Source organism: Myotis daubentonii, chromosome 4 (assembly GCF_963259705.1).
Source record: "Myotis daubentonii chromosome 4, mMyoDau2.1, whole genome shotgun sequence".
Taxonomy (NCBI): Eukaryota; Metazoa; Chordata; class Mammalia; order Chiroptera; family Vespertilionidae; genus Myotis; species Myotis daubentonii.
Window position 1 is genome coordinate 76,889,753 of NC_081843.1, and position 16,891 is coordinate 76,906,643.

The window sequence follows — 16,891 nt, forward strand, 5'->3', positions numbered from 1 at the left end:
CCCCCATAAATCTAAATGTCCATCAGTAGTAGTGGAATAATGAATATTGTGTAGCATAGTTATTAAATGGTTGACTCTTATACATTTAATAGAAAGAAAGGAAATTGCAGAAAACTATTAATGGTATGGATTGTATTCATATAAAGTTCAAATCCAAGTAAAATAATATACTATCCATGTATGCATACACATATTTTAAGATTATATAAAACATTGTTATTGCTATTGGATTTTTTTCTTATTTTGATCACTGCACACAATTTCATCTAACCTTATAACCGATGAGGTATTAACTTAGGATATTTTGACAATGAAGTCTCCATGAGGGCAAGGATTTTTGTCTTTTTCTCTGTTCTTAGTCCTTAGACCAGTGAATTTAGGCACTCCATGATTTTTATAGGATGAAAATATGTGATGCTGTCTATATATGCTGTCTCTATGGGTTAAAACTAAGGACATTTCACTTTTATATGTATTAAATCAAGTACAGTTACTCATGAAACTTTGGTATATTTGGCATTTAGGATAAACATTGTTACTTTTAACATTTTAAACTCTTTATGAAATTGCAAGATGTAAAATCCTTTACAGAAAATTCCCATGGTCCGGAAATTGGACTTCTAGCATCACAGTGGCTTCTCTGTCTATCTGAAGGCAGAACTTGTATATATTTGAGAGAGTTACAGAAATTTGGGCTAGTATTCAGTAGGAATATCTTTACAGAGACAAAAACCGGCTCAGAACTCCCTAACAGGTAAGTTTAAAAGTAAAATTATAGTTTTATAAAAAATAACTGAAGTCTACAAGGAAGCTACTGTCACTTTTGCATGGTCAAGGGTATTCTGTTTAATTGCATACTTTAATTAATAAAGAATTAACTAAAGGATTTTCTAAAATAGAAACAAATTTTTACTGGTGGTAAAACACAGTAATGGACTTCTACCTCACTTGTCTACATATGATTGAAAATTTAGGAAGGTACATTTGTTTTGTCAAATGAATTTTGGATATATATTGTGGGTGTGTTGTGTTATTGTTAGACTTTTTACAGCAGTGTTTTGGATAGAATTCTTACACAGGTTAAATTAGATTTACCTGTGCAAAGTTATAATGAGTTTTAGGAATTTGTCTCTCTTTTAAGTACTGATGAAAATAAAGTGCCACATTAAATTTTTTCTTATTTCGTGAATCTTGGTGGAAGCTGAGTGCTTGCTTACAGCCTGTTTTATTCCAAGGCATCTTCTTTGTTTGCAGACGGCCACTGGAGATACCATTGTCTCATCCAAGTCCAGCGCACTAGCTGCAACTCGTCGAGCTGAAAGGGAGGGAGAAAAGAAGCAGAGGCACAACAGTGAAACAGAGAGACTTTTATTGGCTGGGGTGGAGATTCCAGAACCTGTTTTCTTCTGTACCATAGAACCCCCTTCGGTAGCTAAGCAGCCAGGTACAAATAGTGTTGGTGTATTAATTAATGAATGCCCTGATAATTTAGATAAAATAGTTTAATTTTATCAGCATTTATTGGTAAGTATTTCTTGTGATTGGCCTAGCTTTTTATTTAAGATGTTTTGATTTTTACAAACTCCTTCTATTTTTTCTTTTCTTATATCTTGGTCATTTTTTTTCATATCATATTCTTAGTCCTTAGTCTTGTTCTTATAGTGCTACCTATGGGACTCTAAGTAATTGACCTCAGGACTGCCCTTCCAGTGTATTAAATTAGTTAGTAGCCAATTCATAACTGGCTCAGTTTCTCAACACCATTTATAAAATTGCTACTTTTTCTTGATCAACCTTTGAAAGTCAGTGAAGATATTTATAACTTTGTTAATGTCAATTGTCCTTTCTGATCGTTATATACTTTTGTTTTTTAGCATATTTGCTCAGAATTCTTCAGTGGCTTTTCATTACTTAAAGCAGAAACCCAAACTCTTTGGTATGATATTGTTATGCCCAGATTTCAAGATCCCCCAAGACAGACCACCAGGGAGCCGAGTCCGATGCAAAAGCATAGAGTCTTTTATTCAAGCCCGGGCTTGGTCCCCCTCTGCCTCCATTACTGGATGCGAGAGAGAGCCCCGAGTCCCAAGAGAAGAAAGAATTTATAGGGCTTGGGGAGAGGGGTGGAGGCACTTGGTCGATTCCAGTTGGTTGAGTGAGGGCCGGGGGCTAGTTTCCCTTGCTTTCCCATTGGCTGAGATAAGGGCAGGCTGAGTAACTGATACATTCTGTGGCTTTCCTGGGAGAGGAGTTAGGGACACAGCTATCAGTTCCGTTCTGTCCTTTCACTATCAGTTCTGTTCTGTCCTTTTGTTAGGGACACAGCTATCAGTTCCGTTCTGTCCCTTCAATATATCTAGCTCATTATTCCAGTTATGTCACTTTCAATTAGATTTGGTTAAATATAGCAGAAAATCCCCAAATAACAGTTGCTTTAATGACAAAAGTTTGTTTCTCTGTTGTGAAATATACCTTGAGTTGGTAGCCTCAGGCTTAGAGTCCACAGTGGGCACCCAGCCTCCAGTCTTTTGTCTTGGCTTCTGAGCGCATCACTCCTGTCCTTAGTCATCTCAGGGTGGCTGCTGGGGCCTTGGGCTTCATGGAGTTTCCCGGCAGCCGAAAGGAGGAATAGGGAGGAAGATGTGCCCCTTTCTCTGTTAAGATTTCTTTCTTTTTTTTAAAAGTATAATTTTATTGATTTCACACAGAGAGGAAGAAACATCCATGATGAGAGAGAATCATGGATGAGCTGCCTCCTGCGTGCTCCCTACTGGGGATCGAGCCCGCAACCCGGGCATGTGTCCTTGACCCACATCGAACTGGGACCTGAAGCTTCAGTCCACAGGCCGATGCTCTATCCATTGTGCCAAACTGTCTAGGGCCCTTTTAAGATTTAGACGTCATTGGCCATCACTAAGATATATGGCTACCCAGTTGCAAAGGAGTCTGGTAAACGCAATCTTTTAGCTTGGCAGCAGCAGAATAGAGTGAAGGTTACTTGGAACCTTTCTTGCCTGGCCTCATTTCTTGGATCTTCCTCCTTTGTTCTGAACCCTCATCTTTCACCCAAACAAAAATAAAAACAGAATGACAGTTTAAATGTGTGGAATAAGGTAGTTCATGAATCCATTGCTCAGCTCTTCACTTCAGCTACACTTTGTAGAACTTCTAACATCTTTTATAAAGAGGTAGGATATATGCATCATTTAATGATTGTATTAAAGTATCCCTTTTGATCGTGTATTTAATGAAATAATACGTTCTTATTTCATCTCTTTGGCTGTGATTATCATAGAGTGATTACATTACCATGTCTTTATTCATTATGTAATTTAGCTTCCTTTTATCTGATTCTCATTATTGCCTATTTTTCTGAAGGTATTTTGCTTTTTTTGTCAGCTCTTTGATTGATCTTTGCAGAGTATAATCAGATGATGCTATTGTCCACTTAAACCCTTCAGTGGCTGGGTTCTTATTGCAAATCCAAACTCTTCACCATGGTCTCCAGCTGCCCACCAGTGTCACACTACACACTGGCCTCCTTGTTGTTTTTCCAATAGCCAGTTACTCCTTGCACAGCCATTTCCTCTGTCTGGGATTCTTTTTCTTCACCATTTTTTAATAAGGTTGCTTTTTTTTAATATGTCTTTACCCAAATCATTCTGGAGAGGCCTTCCCAGATCACCCAATCTCAAGTAACCTCCCATCTCTATCTTACCACCTTATTTTACTCTCTACAAAGCATGTATGGCTGTTGGAAATTTTCTTTTTTCAAAATTTGTTTGCTTGTTCATATGTTTTCCTCACCATAATGTTTCCTCACTAGATATTTCATTATCTAAAAAATGAAATGTAAAGACAACCATGTTGTTGTTTTTATCCACCAGATTTGGATCATGCATTGAAATGCCTTCAACGTGAAGATCCCAGTTTAAAAGTCAGGCTTGATCCTGACTCTGGACAGGTAGGTGTATTGTTGCTTAATCCCGATATCTGTCAGTAATGTAGCATGCGTGTTGAAGTAAGTATATCTGAAACATTGATAGGTCTATGCCCCTGAAAAAGAAACTTTCTTTTTTGGTTCTCATAATAATAAACTTGTAATCATTATGTTGACTACCAATCTAAATAGACAAGTTTTCCTTAATTCCTTAAAATAATTATACCTCACCTATATAAACTACTTTACAACATTTACCAGGGGTCCTCAAACTACGGCCCGTGGGCCACATGCAAATACAGATACTGTATTTGTTCCCGTTTTGGTTTTTCACTTCAAAATAAGATATGTGCAGTGTGCATAGGAATTTGTTCATAGTTTTTTTTTAAACTATAGTCCGGCCCTCCAGCGGTCTGAGGGACAGTGAACTGGCCCCCTTTTTAAAAAGTTTGAGGACCCCTGATTTAGACCATCCAGAAGAGAGCCTTTTGTGAAATTTTCAAATGAGGTTCAACCCCAAGACAAAGCCTTGAATCTCATACTAAGACTTATAGAAGCAGCAAACTAAAGGGAGGGTACAAAGGGTCTCTTAATGATAATGACACAGATGGGTGAGAAGTGATATATTTCAACCCAGCAATGTGGGAGGAAATAGAGTTCTAAAGTAGGTACAGAATTGGGCTGTATCTGGAGAAGAACAGATGTTTATTCCGTATCTTTTTAGGTGGGCAAGGTAAAGTTTACATAAGATTTTAGAAAAAGTTGCTTAAAAAGATAAAAAATGCCGAAACATATATTTTAAAAATATCAAATGACACACAAGTACAGTGGGGCCTTGACTTACGAGTGTCCCGACTAACGAGTTTTTTGAGATACCAGCTGTCTCTCGGCGGAATTTTTGCATTGAGTTGATAGAGTAATTTGAGTTAACGAGTTCCTTAACGAGCTCCTTAAGGAGCTCGGTCTCTGAACGAATTAAACTCGTAAGTCAAGGCCCCACTGTATACAGGTTAAAGAATTAAAGTTTTCCTGTCTCTCAATCCTGTTCTGCACAGGTAACCATTAAAAACTTGATGAATACCTGTATAGCCTTTCACACTTTTTTAAACATCCATTGGTTTGTTCTGTTTTATAAAGCACAGTATATTTTTTCTAAATATATATGTACATATATATATATATATATATATATATATATATATATATATAACAACTCATTCTATTTGTATTATTCTACAACTTGCTTTTTTCCAAATAATTTACCTCTTTAACTTTACATTAAAGTATAACAATCACACACTGTCGTTTTTGTTGTTGTCCCTTACCATTGTAGTTTTATTACAGCAAAAGGATACAAATTACAATCAACTAAAGGAAGAGATGCAAAGTCTGGGACAGTTCTTTTTTTTTCTTTTCTTCTCTTACATTAGCTATTAGCTTTTATTATTTATTTATTCATTCATTCATTTAAAGTCTTTATTGTTGAAAGTCCCCTTTTTCCCCCATTGACCTGTCCCAGCCTGCCCCCACCCCCTACCCTAGGCCTTCACCACTCTATTTATTGTCTGTGTCCATGGGTTATGTATATATGCATGCAAGTTCACTGGTTGATCTCTTCCCATCCGCCCACCCTCCCCTGCCTTCCCTCTGAAGTTTGATAGTCTGTTCGATGATTCTATGTCTCTGGATCTATTTTTTTTTTCATCAGTTTATGTTGTTCATTAGATTCCACATATGAGTGAGGTCATGTGATACTTATCTTTCTCTGACTGGCTTATTTCACTTAGCTTAATGTTCTCCAGGTCCATCCATAATGTTGCAAATAGTAGGAGTTCTTTCTTTTTTAGTATTCTATTGTGTGGATGTACCACAGTTTTTTAATCCACTCATCTGCTGATGGGCTGTTTCCAAATCTTAGCTATGGTGAATTGTGCTGCTGTGAACATAGGGGTGCATGTATTCTTTCTGATTGGCTCAATCGCATGCTGCCTGTGTGTTGACCTTTAGCCTATAGCACCTCCTGTAGGTTTGGGTTGGTACCTTTACTCTCCAGGTTGAAACTGATACGGCTATTACAAAACCTGCATTATACAGTAGGTCCTCAGGTTACTTCGGAGATCCGTTCCTACGGCTCGACGTAATGCGATTTTCGCCGTAAGTCGGAACCCACTTACATAAGCACCTACGTCACTCACATGGAGTACATACACAGCAGTAATGAAGTGAAACAGTAAAAAAAAATTAAAAGAAAGACAATTCCTGACCTTTACTTGTGGTAAATAAATAATAAAAAACGTACATATGTCGAGATGAGGAACTTTTTTTTTTTTTTTATAAATAAGTGGGAGATGGCGACGTAACCATGAAACGATGTACGTCGAGTCTGATGTAACCTGAGGACTGTGTGTAAATCACAGTTTGACTAGCTGGTAGACAGAGCCCCCTAACAGGAAAAGATATTTCTATCAGGTAGTATCTTGACCTAGAGATAATCTCTCAGTCACTGAGGGCAATGGCCAGATCTCTCTTTGGGTAAATTCTTCACTACAGAGATGGCAAATGAATAAAATGGAGCAAATATGGGCTTCTTGCAACCTTCTTTAGGAATAGCCATTTTTGCTAAAAAAAAAATGCATGTCTTGATTGCTTTTGATACAAATTTGGCTGTTCTAGCAAGGGCTCAAAATAACATTGGTTCATAGAAAATAAAAGTCAATTTCTGTCACATAAAGGCTGAAACTAGTCTGGAAGTTTGGACTGCCCAATAAGCTGTAAGGTGGCCGGGATGGTTGGGGATGTTTGGGAGAAAGGTTATTTCCCCATTTTATAAGGTGTTGCCCTCATCCACATTCAAGACAGTTTCCTACCTTTTCCTTAAGAGAATTTTTTCTTTCCTTAAAAAGAAAAAGCACAGCCCAGAAGTTGCCAACATCAGTTACACTCAGATCCCATTGGCCAGAGCAGGGGTCCTCAAACTATGGCCCGCGGGCCACATGCAAATACAGATACTGTATTTGTTCCCGTTTTGGTTTTTCACTTCAAAATAAGATATGTGCAGTGTGCATAGGAATTTGTTCATAGTTTTTTTTTAAACTACAGTCCGGCCTTCCAACGGTCTGAGGGACAGTGAACTGGCCCCCTGTTTAAAAAGTTTGAGGACCCCTGGGCCAGAGCTTAGCTATATGGTTGAGAAATGTAGGCCTCACTAGATGCCACTTGCTCAGCTGATAAGTATCATGGAATGGTAATATAATGGAAGAGAATGGCCTAGTAATTCACTTTTAATTAATAGTTCTAATCAGAAAAGTTAAAAACAGTGTTTTGATGTAGGAGCAAAAAAAAAAATTGCGAAAGAAACTCAGTTTGTAATTAATGAAAAAATAACATAGACTGATATACCTTTATATAGTATTTTGTGGTAAACATTTTTTCTTGATGTTTGTTTTTCTTTTTCTTTTTTTTAAACAAGACTGTCTTATGTGGAATGGGGGAGTTACATATTGATATTATTCATGACCGAATCAAGAGGGAATATGGACTGGAAACCTATCTAGGACCTCTTCAGGTGGCATACCGAGAGACCATCCTAAATTCAGTTCGTGCTACAGGTAAAAAATAAAACATCTTCTGTTTTTGTTTAACTCTTTCTCTCCAGGATCTGTCTTCTGAATCTCTTGTTTAGTTGTAAGCAGGATTCACAGTCACTAGTATGACAGGTTTTTTTTTAAACAGCCCTATTCCATTATCACTCACTACATCTACTGGATAAGTGACTCATCAAGCAGATGTGATTTTCAGTGTCATGGAATAGAATGAGCCATGGAAGTTGGTGGCTTATCCTAGTCCTCACTTCCTGAATGAGTAGCTGGATCAGATGCATTCCAAAGAAAAGGGACTACTGTATAGATGAAGCTTTCTTTTTCATAAACCTAATGGTAACCACACACCCAAAACCCAGAACTGAAACACATAGCTTAAAAAAGGAGGAAATAGAGGAGTGAAGTTGATGTGTTATTTTTACTCTATATAGTGAGTGGAAAATAATTTTCACTATTTAATAAATATGGTAATCCTATACTGATGAAAATGCAGTTTTTTGGTTTTTTTAAAATATATTTTATTGATTTTTTACAGAGAGGAAGGGAGAGGGATAGAGAGTTAGAAACATCGATGAGAGAGAAACATCGATCAGCTGCCTCCTGCACACTCCCTACTGGGGATGTGTCCGCAACCAAGGTACATGCCCTTGACCAGAATCAAACCTTGAGTCCGCAGGCCAACGCTCTATCCACTGAGCCAAACTGGTTAGGGCGAAAATGCAGTTTTTATATTTCTGTCCCAGAATGTAAGAATTCATGATTCATAGTTTTAATTTGGTTTCCCTTAAGCAAAAGAACATGACATTATTGCTGTTCTTCCTAAGGAGAAAACATGGACATGTTTGTTAAAAAATATATACAGAAAAGATGTTTAATATACCAGGTGCTTTTAGCCACTCAGTGATTTCTAAAAAGAGCAAATGATTACTTTTCACAAAAACTTTAAAAACTAAATGAATAGAATAAAGGAGCAAGTGACACATGTATTTCTGTTTCTGAACTTAATACCTGGAAAAACTAAAAATGCTGGGAAAATAACACCTTTAAAATTAATGTCTGAGCTGGTTAGAACTTAGTGGAAATTTCCAAGGTTGAAAGGAAACTGAAGCAGGAACCTTGGAAAATAAGTTAGCACCAACGCCACTAGATATGAGGGCCACGTCCTCATGGAAATAATTAACAAGGAAAATCTCCTTCATAAAAGAAAACTTGTCTAACTGGCTTCTGGAGGCAAGGGACAGAATTTCTAAGAATGTGTAACCATAGGCTTCTGATGGGGCTTTCAGCCTAAATTTATAGAATCAGGATGACCTGAAAACCTCCAAACCAAGAAGAATTTAGTGTATAGTGTTCTCATGGGTTGGCAATATTCCCAGGAACCTGGTGACAACAAACAAAGGACTTCTCTACATAAATGTATCTTCAGCCCAGGCCTCAAAGAAAATTCCATAGAAAAACAAATATGAAGTCACAGTTTTAAAATCATAAAATCATGAGAAAAGGCACAATGAGCAAAAAGGCAATTGAAGCAACAAACATTCGTCAGACCAGCAAAGGCCTCTGAAATTGGAATTATCAGATGCAGAATATAAAATCAGTATATTGTTTTTTGAAGAAATAAAAGGGAAAGGAAAGTATTGATAAGGAACAAGACATTATAAAAAATAAACAGGCAATGGAACATCATCTTGTGTAAGAAGGAAAGGAAATGCTCAAAAAATTATGAGGGCATGTCATAAGGACACAGGAACCAACGTGTAGAGGCTCCATTGGCCAAATCTGGGTTAATTTGAATACCAGAATAATTAAATACAGTAATTATAGACCACTGAGGAAAAGTAGAAATTCAGGAATCTCTAGTCATAAATACGTGGGGAAGAAGAGAGGGTTCTTCCTTATACTGGAATGCCAAGTGCTGTTAGTTGTCAAGGAGGCAGGAAAATAGTCATTTTGCAACTATTGTGAATGCTTAATGTTGGGTACATGGTTGAGTAGCATATTTGCATGGTTTTAAAATACCCACAGATAGCTTATTAGTTACAAAGTTAAAAAAAAACTGGATGCTGCACAATCGGACCACACCTTGACTGGATGATCAAATTACTATTGATAATGAAGGGCAGACGGGCATTGTGTACATCCAGAAAATGGAAAATCATACTGTTCATAGACAAGGAGACTAAATATGATGCTATCAATTCTACCCAAAGAAGTATATCCGACATTAATACTTATTATAAAGCCAATAGTCTTCATGATACTAATCAAGCTATAAATCAACCAGTAGAACAAATCCAGAAAGCCTAGAAACAGACTCATACATAATGTGGGAATTGGGTTTATGTCAGAGTGATATTGCAGCTCAATTGGAAAGGATGGACTGACTATTCCGTAATGTCCTGGGATAATTATGGAAAAAGACTTAATTAGATTCCTACTTAATACCATTCACAAAAGTCAATTCCAAATGAGTGTAAAAACCTAAATATGAAAGAAGAGCTGCAAAATATCCCTCAGAGCACAAAATATAAAGGAAATAAGTGCTAATATATACCAAAATAAAATTAAAAACCATAAACTTTATTATAGGCAAACCTTCAAATTTTGGGAAGAAAATATAGGGGAATAACTTTACTAACCAGGATAGGGTTGGACTTACATAATACCAAACATTGAAATGTTGAAGTAAAGTTTACTAAATTTGATGTTATTAAAATTAATAATTTGTTTATTATAATAGATGATAAAGCAAAAAGATATGCCAAAAGCTAAGGGAAGATATTTGCGTCATATAAATTAATAAAATATTAGTTTCCAAAATGTATAAAGAATTTCTAAAGATCAGAAAAACCTGACAACAAAGTAGAAAAGTGAGCAAAAAATATTGCACAGATATTTCACAAAAGATGATACCCAAAACGCCCATGAACATATTAAATGAAAGATTCTCAATCTCAGTAATGATTAGGATCATGCAAGAATATGAGACACCATTTTATATCAACAAAATTGGGAGGAACTAAAATCTGACAATGCAGAGTGGTGAGATGTTGTGCTTTGGAAATTACTATGGGAGTCTAAATTGTATAACCACCACGCAAACAATTTGGCAACCTTCTTGTGAGTTGACCCTGTTCATACCATACTATTCAGCAGTTCCACTCCTAGGTATGTACCCTAGAGAAATGCTTATACATGTGCATGGAAAGACATAAAAATCTTCACAATAGCGCTATAATAATATTTTTTTTAAAAAAAAGGTAAGTGAAAAAATAGCCCAACTATTTGTGGACAGAAGAATAGATAAATAAATGGTACCATGATCAGACAATGAAATACTATATAGCAATAAAAAATAATGGGCTCTATCAACACATATCAGCCTGTATGACCCACTAATGTGAAGCCAAAAAAAAGCAAGTTGCAGTATACATAACAATAAACAAGTTCAAAATGAAGCAGAAGTAAACTCTAAAAAAAATCATAGTAATGATTAAATATGATGTCATGATAGTGGTTGCTTCAAAGGTTTCTAGGTTACTGGTAATGTTCTCTTTCTTTAGTAATTATAGGTTTCTTGAATGTTCATTTTATTTTTAGCTTATGCACATATCTGTAAGTATAAAATAATTCACAATATAAAAGTTAGCTTAGAAAGGAATTATGGCCCTAGCCGATTTGGCTCAGTGGATAGAGCACTGGCCTGCGGACCAAAGGTTCCCAGGTTCGGTTCCAGTCAAGAGCCTGTACTTCGGTTGCAGCCTTCTCCCTGGCCCGGGGCCCTGTTCAGGGCTCACGCAGGAGGCAATCAATCATGTGCTTCTCTCAGATTAATATTTCTTTCTCTTCCCCTCTCTCTAAAAATAAATGGAAAAATACCCTTGGGTGAGAATTAAAAAAAAAAAAAAGGAATTAAGAAGAGGAATTGTAGACTATAATTACTGGTTTTGAATTTGGACCATGAATCACTGCATTACATAGTCATATAAATATAGCAGTTTTGTTTTAGTAAAATACTGCAGATTGGTGACAGCTATTGGTTGTTAGCTAATGAGAGATAATATTTTTAGTATCTCTGAAATTTTCAGTTTTACAAAAAGACATTTCACTAGTTTGGGGGGGAAGCATAAACTTCAAATACATATTATATTATTAGAAGAATATATGAAATTTAACTGTACGTTTTATCAGGGTTAATGCCCTTTTAATTTTCATTAGATGACTTTTTGCACTCTGAATGTTTATTTTTAAATAAAACTTTTGTGATTAGAATTTCAGTCACATAAAAGATGTTTCAAAAAGTTTGAGTATAATCTGCATATCAGAATTTGTGTGATCATCTGCCTCAGAGCATCTTAACTGAAACAGTATTAGTTGGTGATTCAGAGCAGGCTTATAGCATTGATAAACGTGAAAGCAGATATTTTCTTGGTAGAACTACTTACGAGTACTTTGACATTTTTCTACTGCATTTAGTGCCATTGTTAGTATTTTCTCGCACTTTGTCTTCCATGAGAGCTTGAACTTGTTGATTGCAGTTTTCCCAGTTGTGGCACCTTGACACCTTTTCAGAACAAATCTCTGTATATTCGTTTACAGATACCTTAGATAGAACTTTAGGAGATAAACGGCACCTTGTGACTGTTGAACTGGAAGCAAAGCCAACTGAAACATCATCTGTTGTGCCAGCTATCGAGTATGCTGCAAGTATTAGTGAAGACATTTTGAAGGGCTCCCAAGAGGCCATTGAAAATGGAATTCACAGTGCATGCCTCCAAGGTAAGGTACCTTGGATGAGAGTAAGCATGAATACCACAATCAGTCACTCCCAATATTACCGATTATTTCAGTCTCTCTTCCCATCATGTGTATGTTATGCCTTTTATAATTATCCCATCGTCCTTGGATATTCTGTTCTGTGTTGTTGTTGTTTTAGTCTTATGTTCAGTTTGCTTTTCCAGTTTTGGAGGTTTCTGCTGATATATAACTCAGAAATAAATAGGGGGAGAGAGAGACAGACAGATGCATCGATCGGTGGCCTCCCATATGCGTCCCGACTGGGGATCGAACTGGTGTACAGGACGATTCTCTAACCAACTGAGCCACCTGGCTAGGGCTGACTCGGAGACTAGTTTCCTCAGCCTATCCCGTCTACTTACTTGTAAGCCCATCAGAGGCATCCCTATTTCTGTGATGGTGCTTTTGAGCTCCAGCATTTGTTTGGGTCTTAATTAGGACTTCCCTCTATCTCTGCTCTCATGCCCATCCATTCTTACATGCTGTCAGTTTATCTGTCAGAGCTCTTAGCACATTAGTCATAGTTGACTTATATTCAGGTCTGATCATTCCAATATCCCTGCTGTGTCGGGTTCTGATGCTTATTCTATTTAAATTGTGCTTTTTGCCTTTTAATATGCCTTGTAATTTTTTGATAGCCAGTCATGGTATACAGGGTAAAAGGAACTGCTGTAAACAGGCATTTACTAGTAGTGATGTAGTGAGGTATGGGGATGGGCAGCCTTCTACAGTCCTAGGATTAGGTCTCCGTCCTTTAGTGACCCTGTGCCTCTGGACTGTCAGCTGCACAAGTGTTTTCGTTTTTTTCACTCTGCTTAGGTGGGACAGGATGGCTGGAGTGCACTGGAATAGGGCACTTCGCCCATTAGGCTCTGATGATGATGATACCCTTGCAGGTTAGGCTTTGGTTAACTAGGTTCCCCTGAGTGCAGGCCTTGTTAGGAACAGAGCGCTCTGGCCCTTGTCAGTTAGCTCAGTTCGTTAGAGCATTGTATGGCTACACCAAGGTGGCAGGTTTGATCCCCAATCAGGGCACATACTAATACGAGAGTCAACTTATTGATGCATTAAGTGGAACAACAATTCGATGTTTTTCTCTTTCCCTCCCTCCTTTCTTCTCTCCCTCCTTTTCTCTCCCTCTCTCTCAAAATCAATAAATTAGAAATGAAAAGAGTGCTCTGAAGTCTAAAGTACTGTTGTTTTTTTCAATCCTCACCCGAGGATTTTTAAAATTGATCTTAGAGAGAGAAACATAGATGTGAGAGAAACATTGATTGGATGCCTCCCACACATGCCCCAACTGAGGATCGAACCTGCAACCTAGTATGTGTGCTGACCGGGAATTGAACCTGCAACCTTTCAGTGTATAGGACAACACTCCAACCAGCTGAGCCACCCAGCCAGGGCCTAAAGCACTGCTTTGATTTGTAGTTGGTGGAATCCAAGGATGCAAAAGGGACGGGGCCAACTCTAAGTTTTGAAGGAGTCAAGAACTACATGCAGGTTGTTGTCTGCTTGGGGGTCGGTTCCCCTAAATTCCTTGCATTTTCAAGGGTCAACTGCATTTCAAAATTATTTTTCTTCTTCCCCACGAAGCACCAGGAGGCTTTTCTCTGATAGTTGCTGTGAGAACCTGCTTGAGCTCCTGGAGGTAGATCTCACAGAATTGTGTCCCCTTCATGACAGCTCCCCCCAGGCTTGTCCACACCAAGCCTCCAGCCACTTGTCAATGACAGCTCCGTTTTTCTTACCCTGGTGCTGGTTCCTGGGGCGTTTTCTCTAGTAAGTCTTTGCTCCAAGAAGCCATGACCCTCTGCATTTGCCCTCGCTCCATTCTTGGGAGCAGGAGTTTGTCCTTTGTCCTCCCACCTTGTAGATCCAAGAAGAGCTGTTGATTTGTCAGGCTGGTTTCCTTCTACTTGTTGTTAGGACAGCGTGGTGACTTCCAAGGAAGCTCTTTACGTGCTAAACTGGACATCCTCTCCCTGTTTCTTTTTTTTTTTTTTTTAATATATTTTATTGATTTTTTTACAGAGAGGAAGGGAGAGGGATAGTTAGAAACATCGATGAGAGAGAAACATCGATCAGCTGCCTCCTGCGCACTCCCCACTGGAGATGTGCCCACAACCAAGGTACATGCCCTTGACCGGAACCGAACCTGGGACCCTTCAGTCCGCAGGCCGACGCTCTATCCACTGAGCCAAACCGGTTAGGGCCTCTCCCTGTTTCTTTACATTTCTCAATTACTCCTCACTGCATATTGAGTCCTAATACAAATGTTCCCCCTTGCCTAGGACCATTGCTTGGATCCCCAATTCAAGATGTGGCAATTACTTTACATTCACTGGTGATTCATCCTGGTACCTCCTCAACTATGATTTCTGCCTGTGTCTCAAGATGTGTACAGAAGGTATATAACTACCCTAATCCTTTTTGCTTTAAGGTGACTCTTCTGACAGTAGTGGACTCTGATCCGCGGCAGCTGTGCTTGTAGTGCCAGCCTTGTCTTTGCTTCCTGAGCCTTGTAGTCAATGAGAGTTTTTACCATGGAGAATTTTTGATTTTTTTAATCACTGGGTTTTATTTGCAAGAGGACCTAAGAAATCACTGTTTAACATAGTTAGCTATGAAATATCCCTTGGTTTTGACAAATAGTCAAGTTTCCTTAAGTGGCAGCTCTGCTTTCCCTACCTCAGACACATAGCCGGTAGAAACAAGCATGGTAGGTTTGAGTGGAAGACATTTCCGGGGTCAGCTTGGCCAAAGGTGAACTATAATCTAAAGGACATTGAGGATCTAATATTGGTTCCAATATTGGAGTTCCTATTTATTCAAGTAAGATTACTTTAATCAAGAATTGCTGCATAATAGATTCAGGATAAGCATCTTCCCTTCTCAAAGCATCAAGCAATCTGGTCGTCTTGGCATGGTTACCCAATACCTACTGGGGCTGGATTAACCCCAAGGGTCCTGATATGCCAAGAAACGGTTCCATGCATTCCTCAGTGTGGGAATGCTTTAGCCTCGTAGGTGACTGATTTTGCATTAAAATACTTGCTTTTATAACCATCTTCTAATATTTTACACTGTGAAACCTGGTTTTCTATAGTCTATTTGAATCCATGATTATAAAATTAACCCCAAGCTCCTGACTTAAGAAGGCTGAACTTATTATCTCTACCCTAGAAGTTAAAATTCAGACTTTGTTGTTGTTAACCCGCACGTGAGGATATTTTTCCATTGATTTTCAGAGAGAATGGAAGGGAGGGAGACAAAGAAACATCAATGTGAGAGAGAATTATGGATTAGCTGCCTCCTGCACATCCCCTATTGGGGACAAAGTCTGCAATCTGGGTATATGCCCAGACTGGGAATCAAACCGGTGACCCCTTAGTTCCTGGGTCTACGCTCAACCACTGAGCCACACCAGGCTGAGCTAAGGAAACTTTTAAACAGAAATTTGACTTCCAATTTAGAAATGGATTGGCATTCTTTAATATTTCTAGGCTCTGAAGACCGCTGATAAGCAAATTTTGGAGCCCTTGATGAACCTGGAGGTCACCGTGACTAGAGACCACCTCAGCGCTGTCCTGGCAGATCTGGCACAGAGAAGAGGGAGCATCCAGGAGATCCAGACTCGTCAGGACAACAGAGTTGTTGTTGGGTTTGTTCCTTTAGCAGAGACCATGGTAGGTACCGTGTCACTGAAAAGTACATGTTCTTAATATAGGGACAGATAGGCTGAGCAAAGAGAATCAGTGACATCTGAAAGGAGCATCAGGGCTTTTAGGTAGAGGTTGCATGTCCCGTTTCAGCCATCGGGAACTATTAGGACTTTGAATTTAAATTGTAGGAGATTCAAGCAGCATGGGGGTCCTTTCCAGTCCTCCACGGTAGTAGATGTGTGTTGAACCAAAACATGGCACCAGCCTACCATTTTGTCCCTTCCGAGTTCTTACCCTGTTTCTTCAATTGCCAGTTTTTAGGCAAGTGTCAATTCTCCCACCACCAGCCTCTCTGCTCCAGAACAAGCACCTGAGTGCTGGCAGGCATCTTACCAGATGCCAGGACCAGGGAAGACACCTGAAACACACCAGTGTTTTCTGTCCTCCATGTTTCAAATTTTTCCTGAGAAATTATTCAATGACCATTTGAAGAAATGATATGGTTAAGTTACTTAATCACCTTTCCTGGTAATGGTCAAAAGATAAGTGGCAGGAAGAGAAATTTGAGGCTTAAATTAGAAGAGGTAACTGATTTAAATTGTTTTGATTAGGGTTATTCAACTGTGCTTCGAACGCTAACATCAGGCTCAGCTACGTTTACCTTAGAACTCTCTAATTACCAAGCCATGAATCCTCAAGACCAAAGCACGCTGCTCAACCGAAGAAGTGGCTTGACCTAAGTGCTTCGAGGTCCTTGGGGAGAAGTTCAGGAGCACCTACCTATTCGTTTTTAGTAAGAACAATTTTTATTGCTTTTTTTATTGGACAAATAAATTGTTTCAGTACATTCTTTAAGTGACTGAAAAAATCTTACTTAAAATTGACAGTGG

The 16,891-nt window shown here is 38.4% G+C and overlaps 1 protein-coding gene across 3 annotated transcripts in view; it reads left to right on the forward strand.

Annotated features, from left to right (window-relative positions):
* The window catches only part of GFM2 (GTP dependent ribosome recycling factor mitochondrial 2), a 56,755-nt gene that overhangs the window by 24,937 nt on the left and 14,927 nt on the right, over positions 1-16,891 (forward strand). For 2 of the 3 annotated variants that reach the window (XR_009452655.1, XR_009452654.1), the window contains exons 15-21: positions 1,255-1,444; positions 3,888-3,964; positions 7,410-7,548; positions 12,139-12,318; positions 14,631-14,746; positions 15,843-16,025; positions 16,613-16,794. Coding sequence is in view for 1 of the 3 variants with exons in the window: in XM_059694311.1 (XP_059550294.1) it covers positions 1,255-1,444; positions 3,888-3,964; positions 7,410-7,548; positions 12,139-12,318; positions 14,631-14,746; positions 15,843-16,025; positions 16,613-16,741 (1,014 nt within the window). In the remaining 2 variants the exon portion in view is untranslated. Of the gene's footprint in view, positions 1-1,254; positions 1,445-3,887; positions 3,965-7,409; positions 7,549-12,138; positions 12,319-14,630; positions 14,747-15,842; positions 16,026-16,612; positions 16,857-16,891 lie in introns of those variants that run through there. The other variant, XM_059694311.1, reaches the window with a different exon arrangement.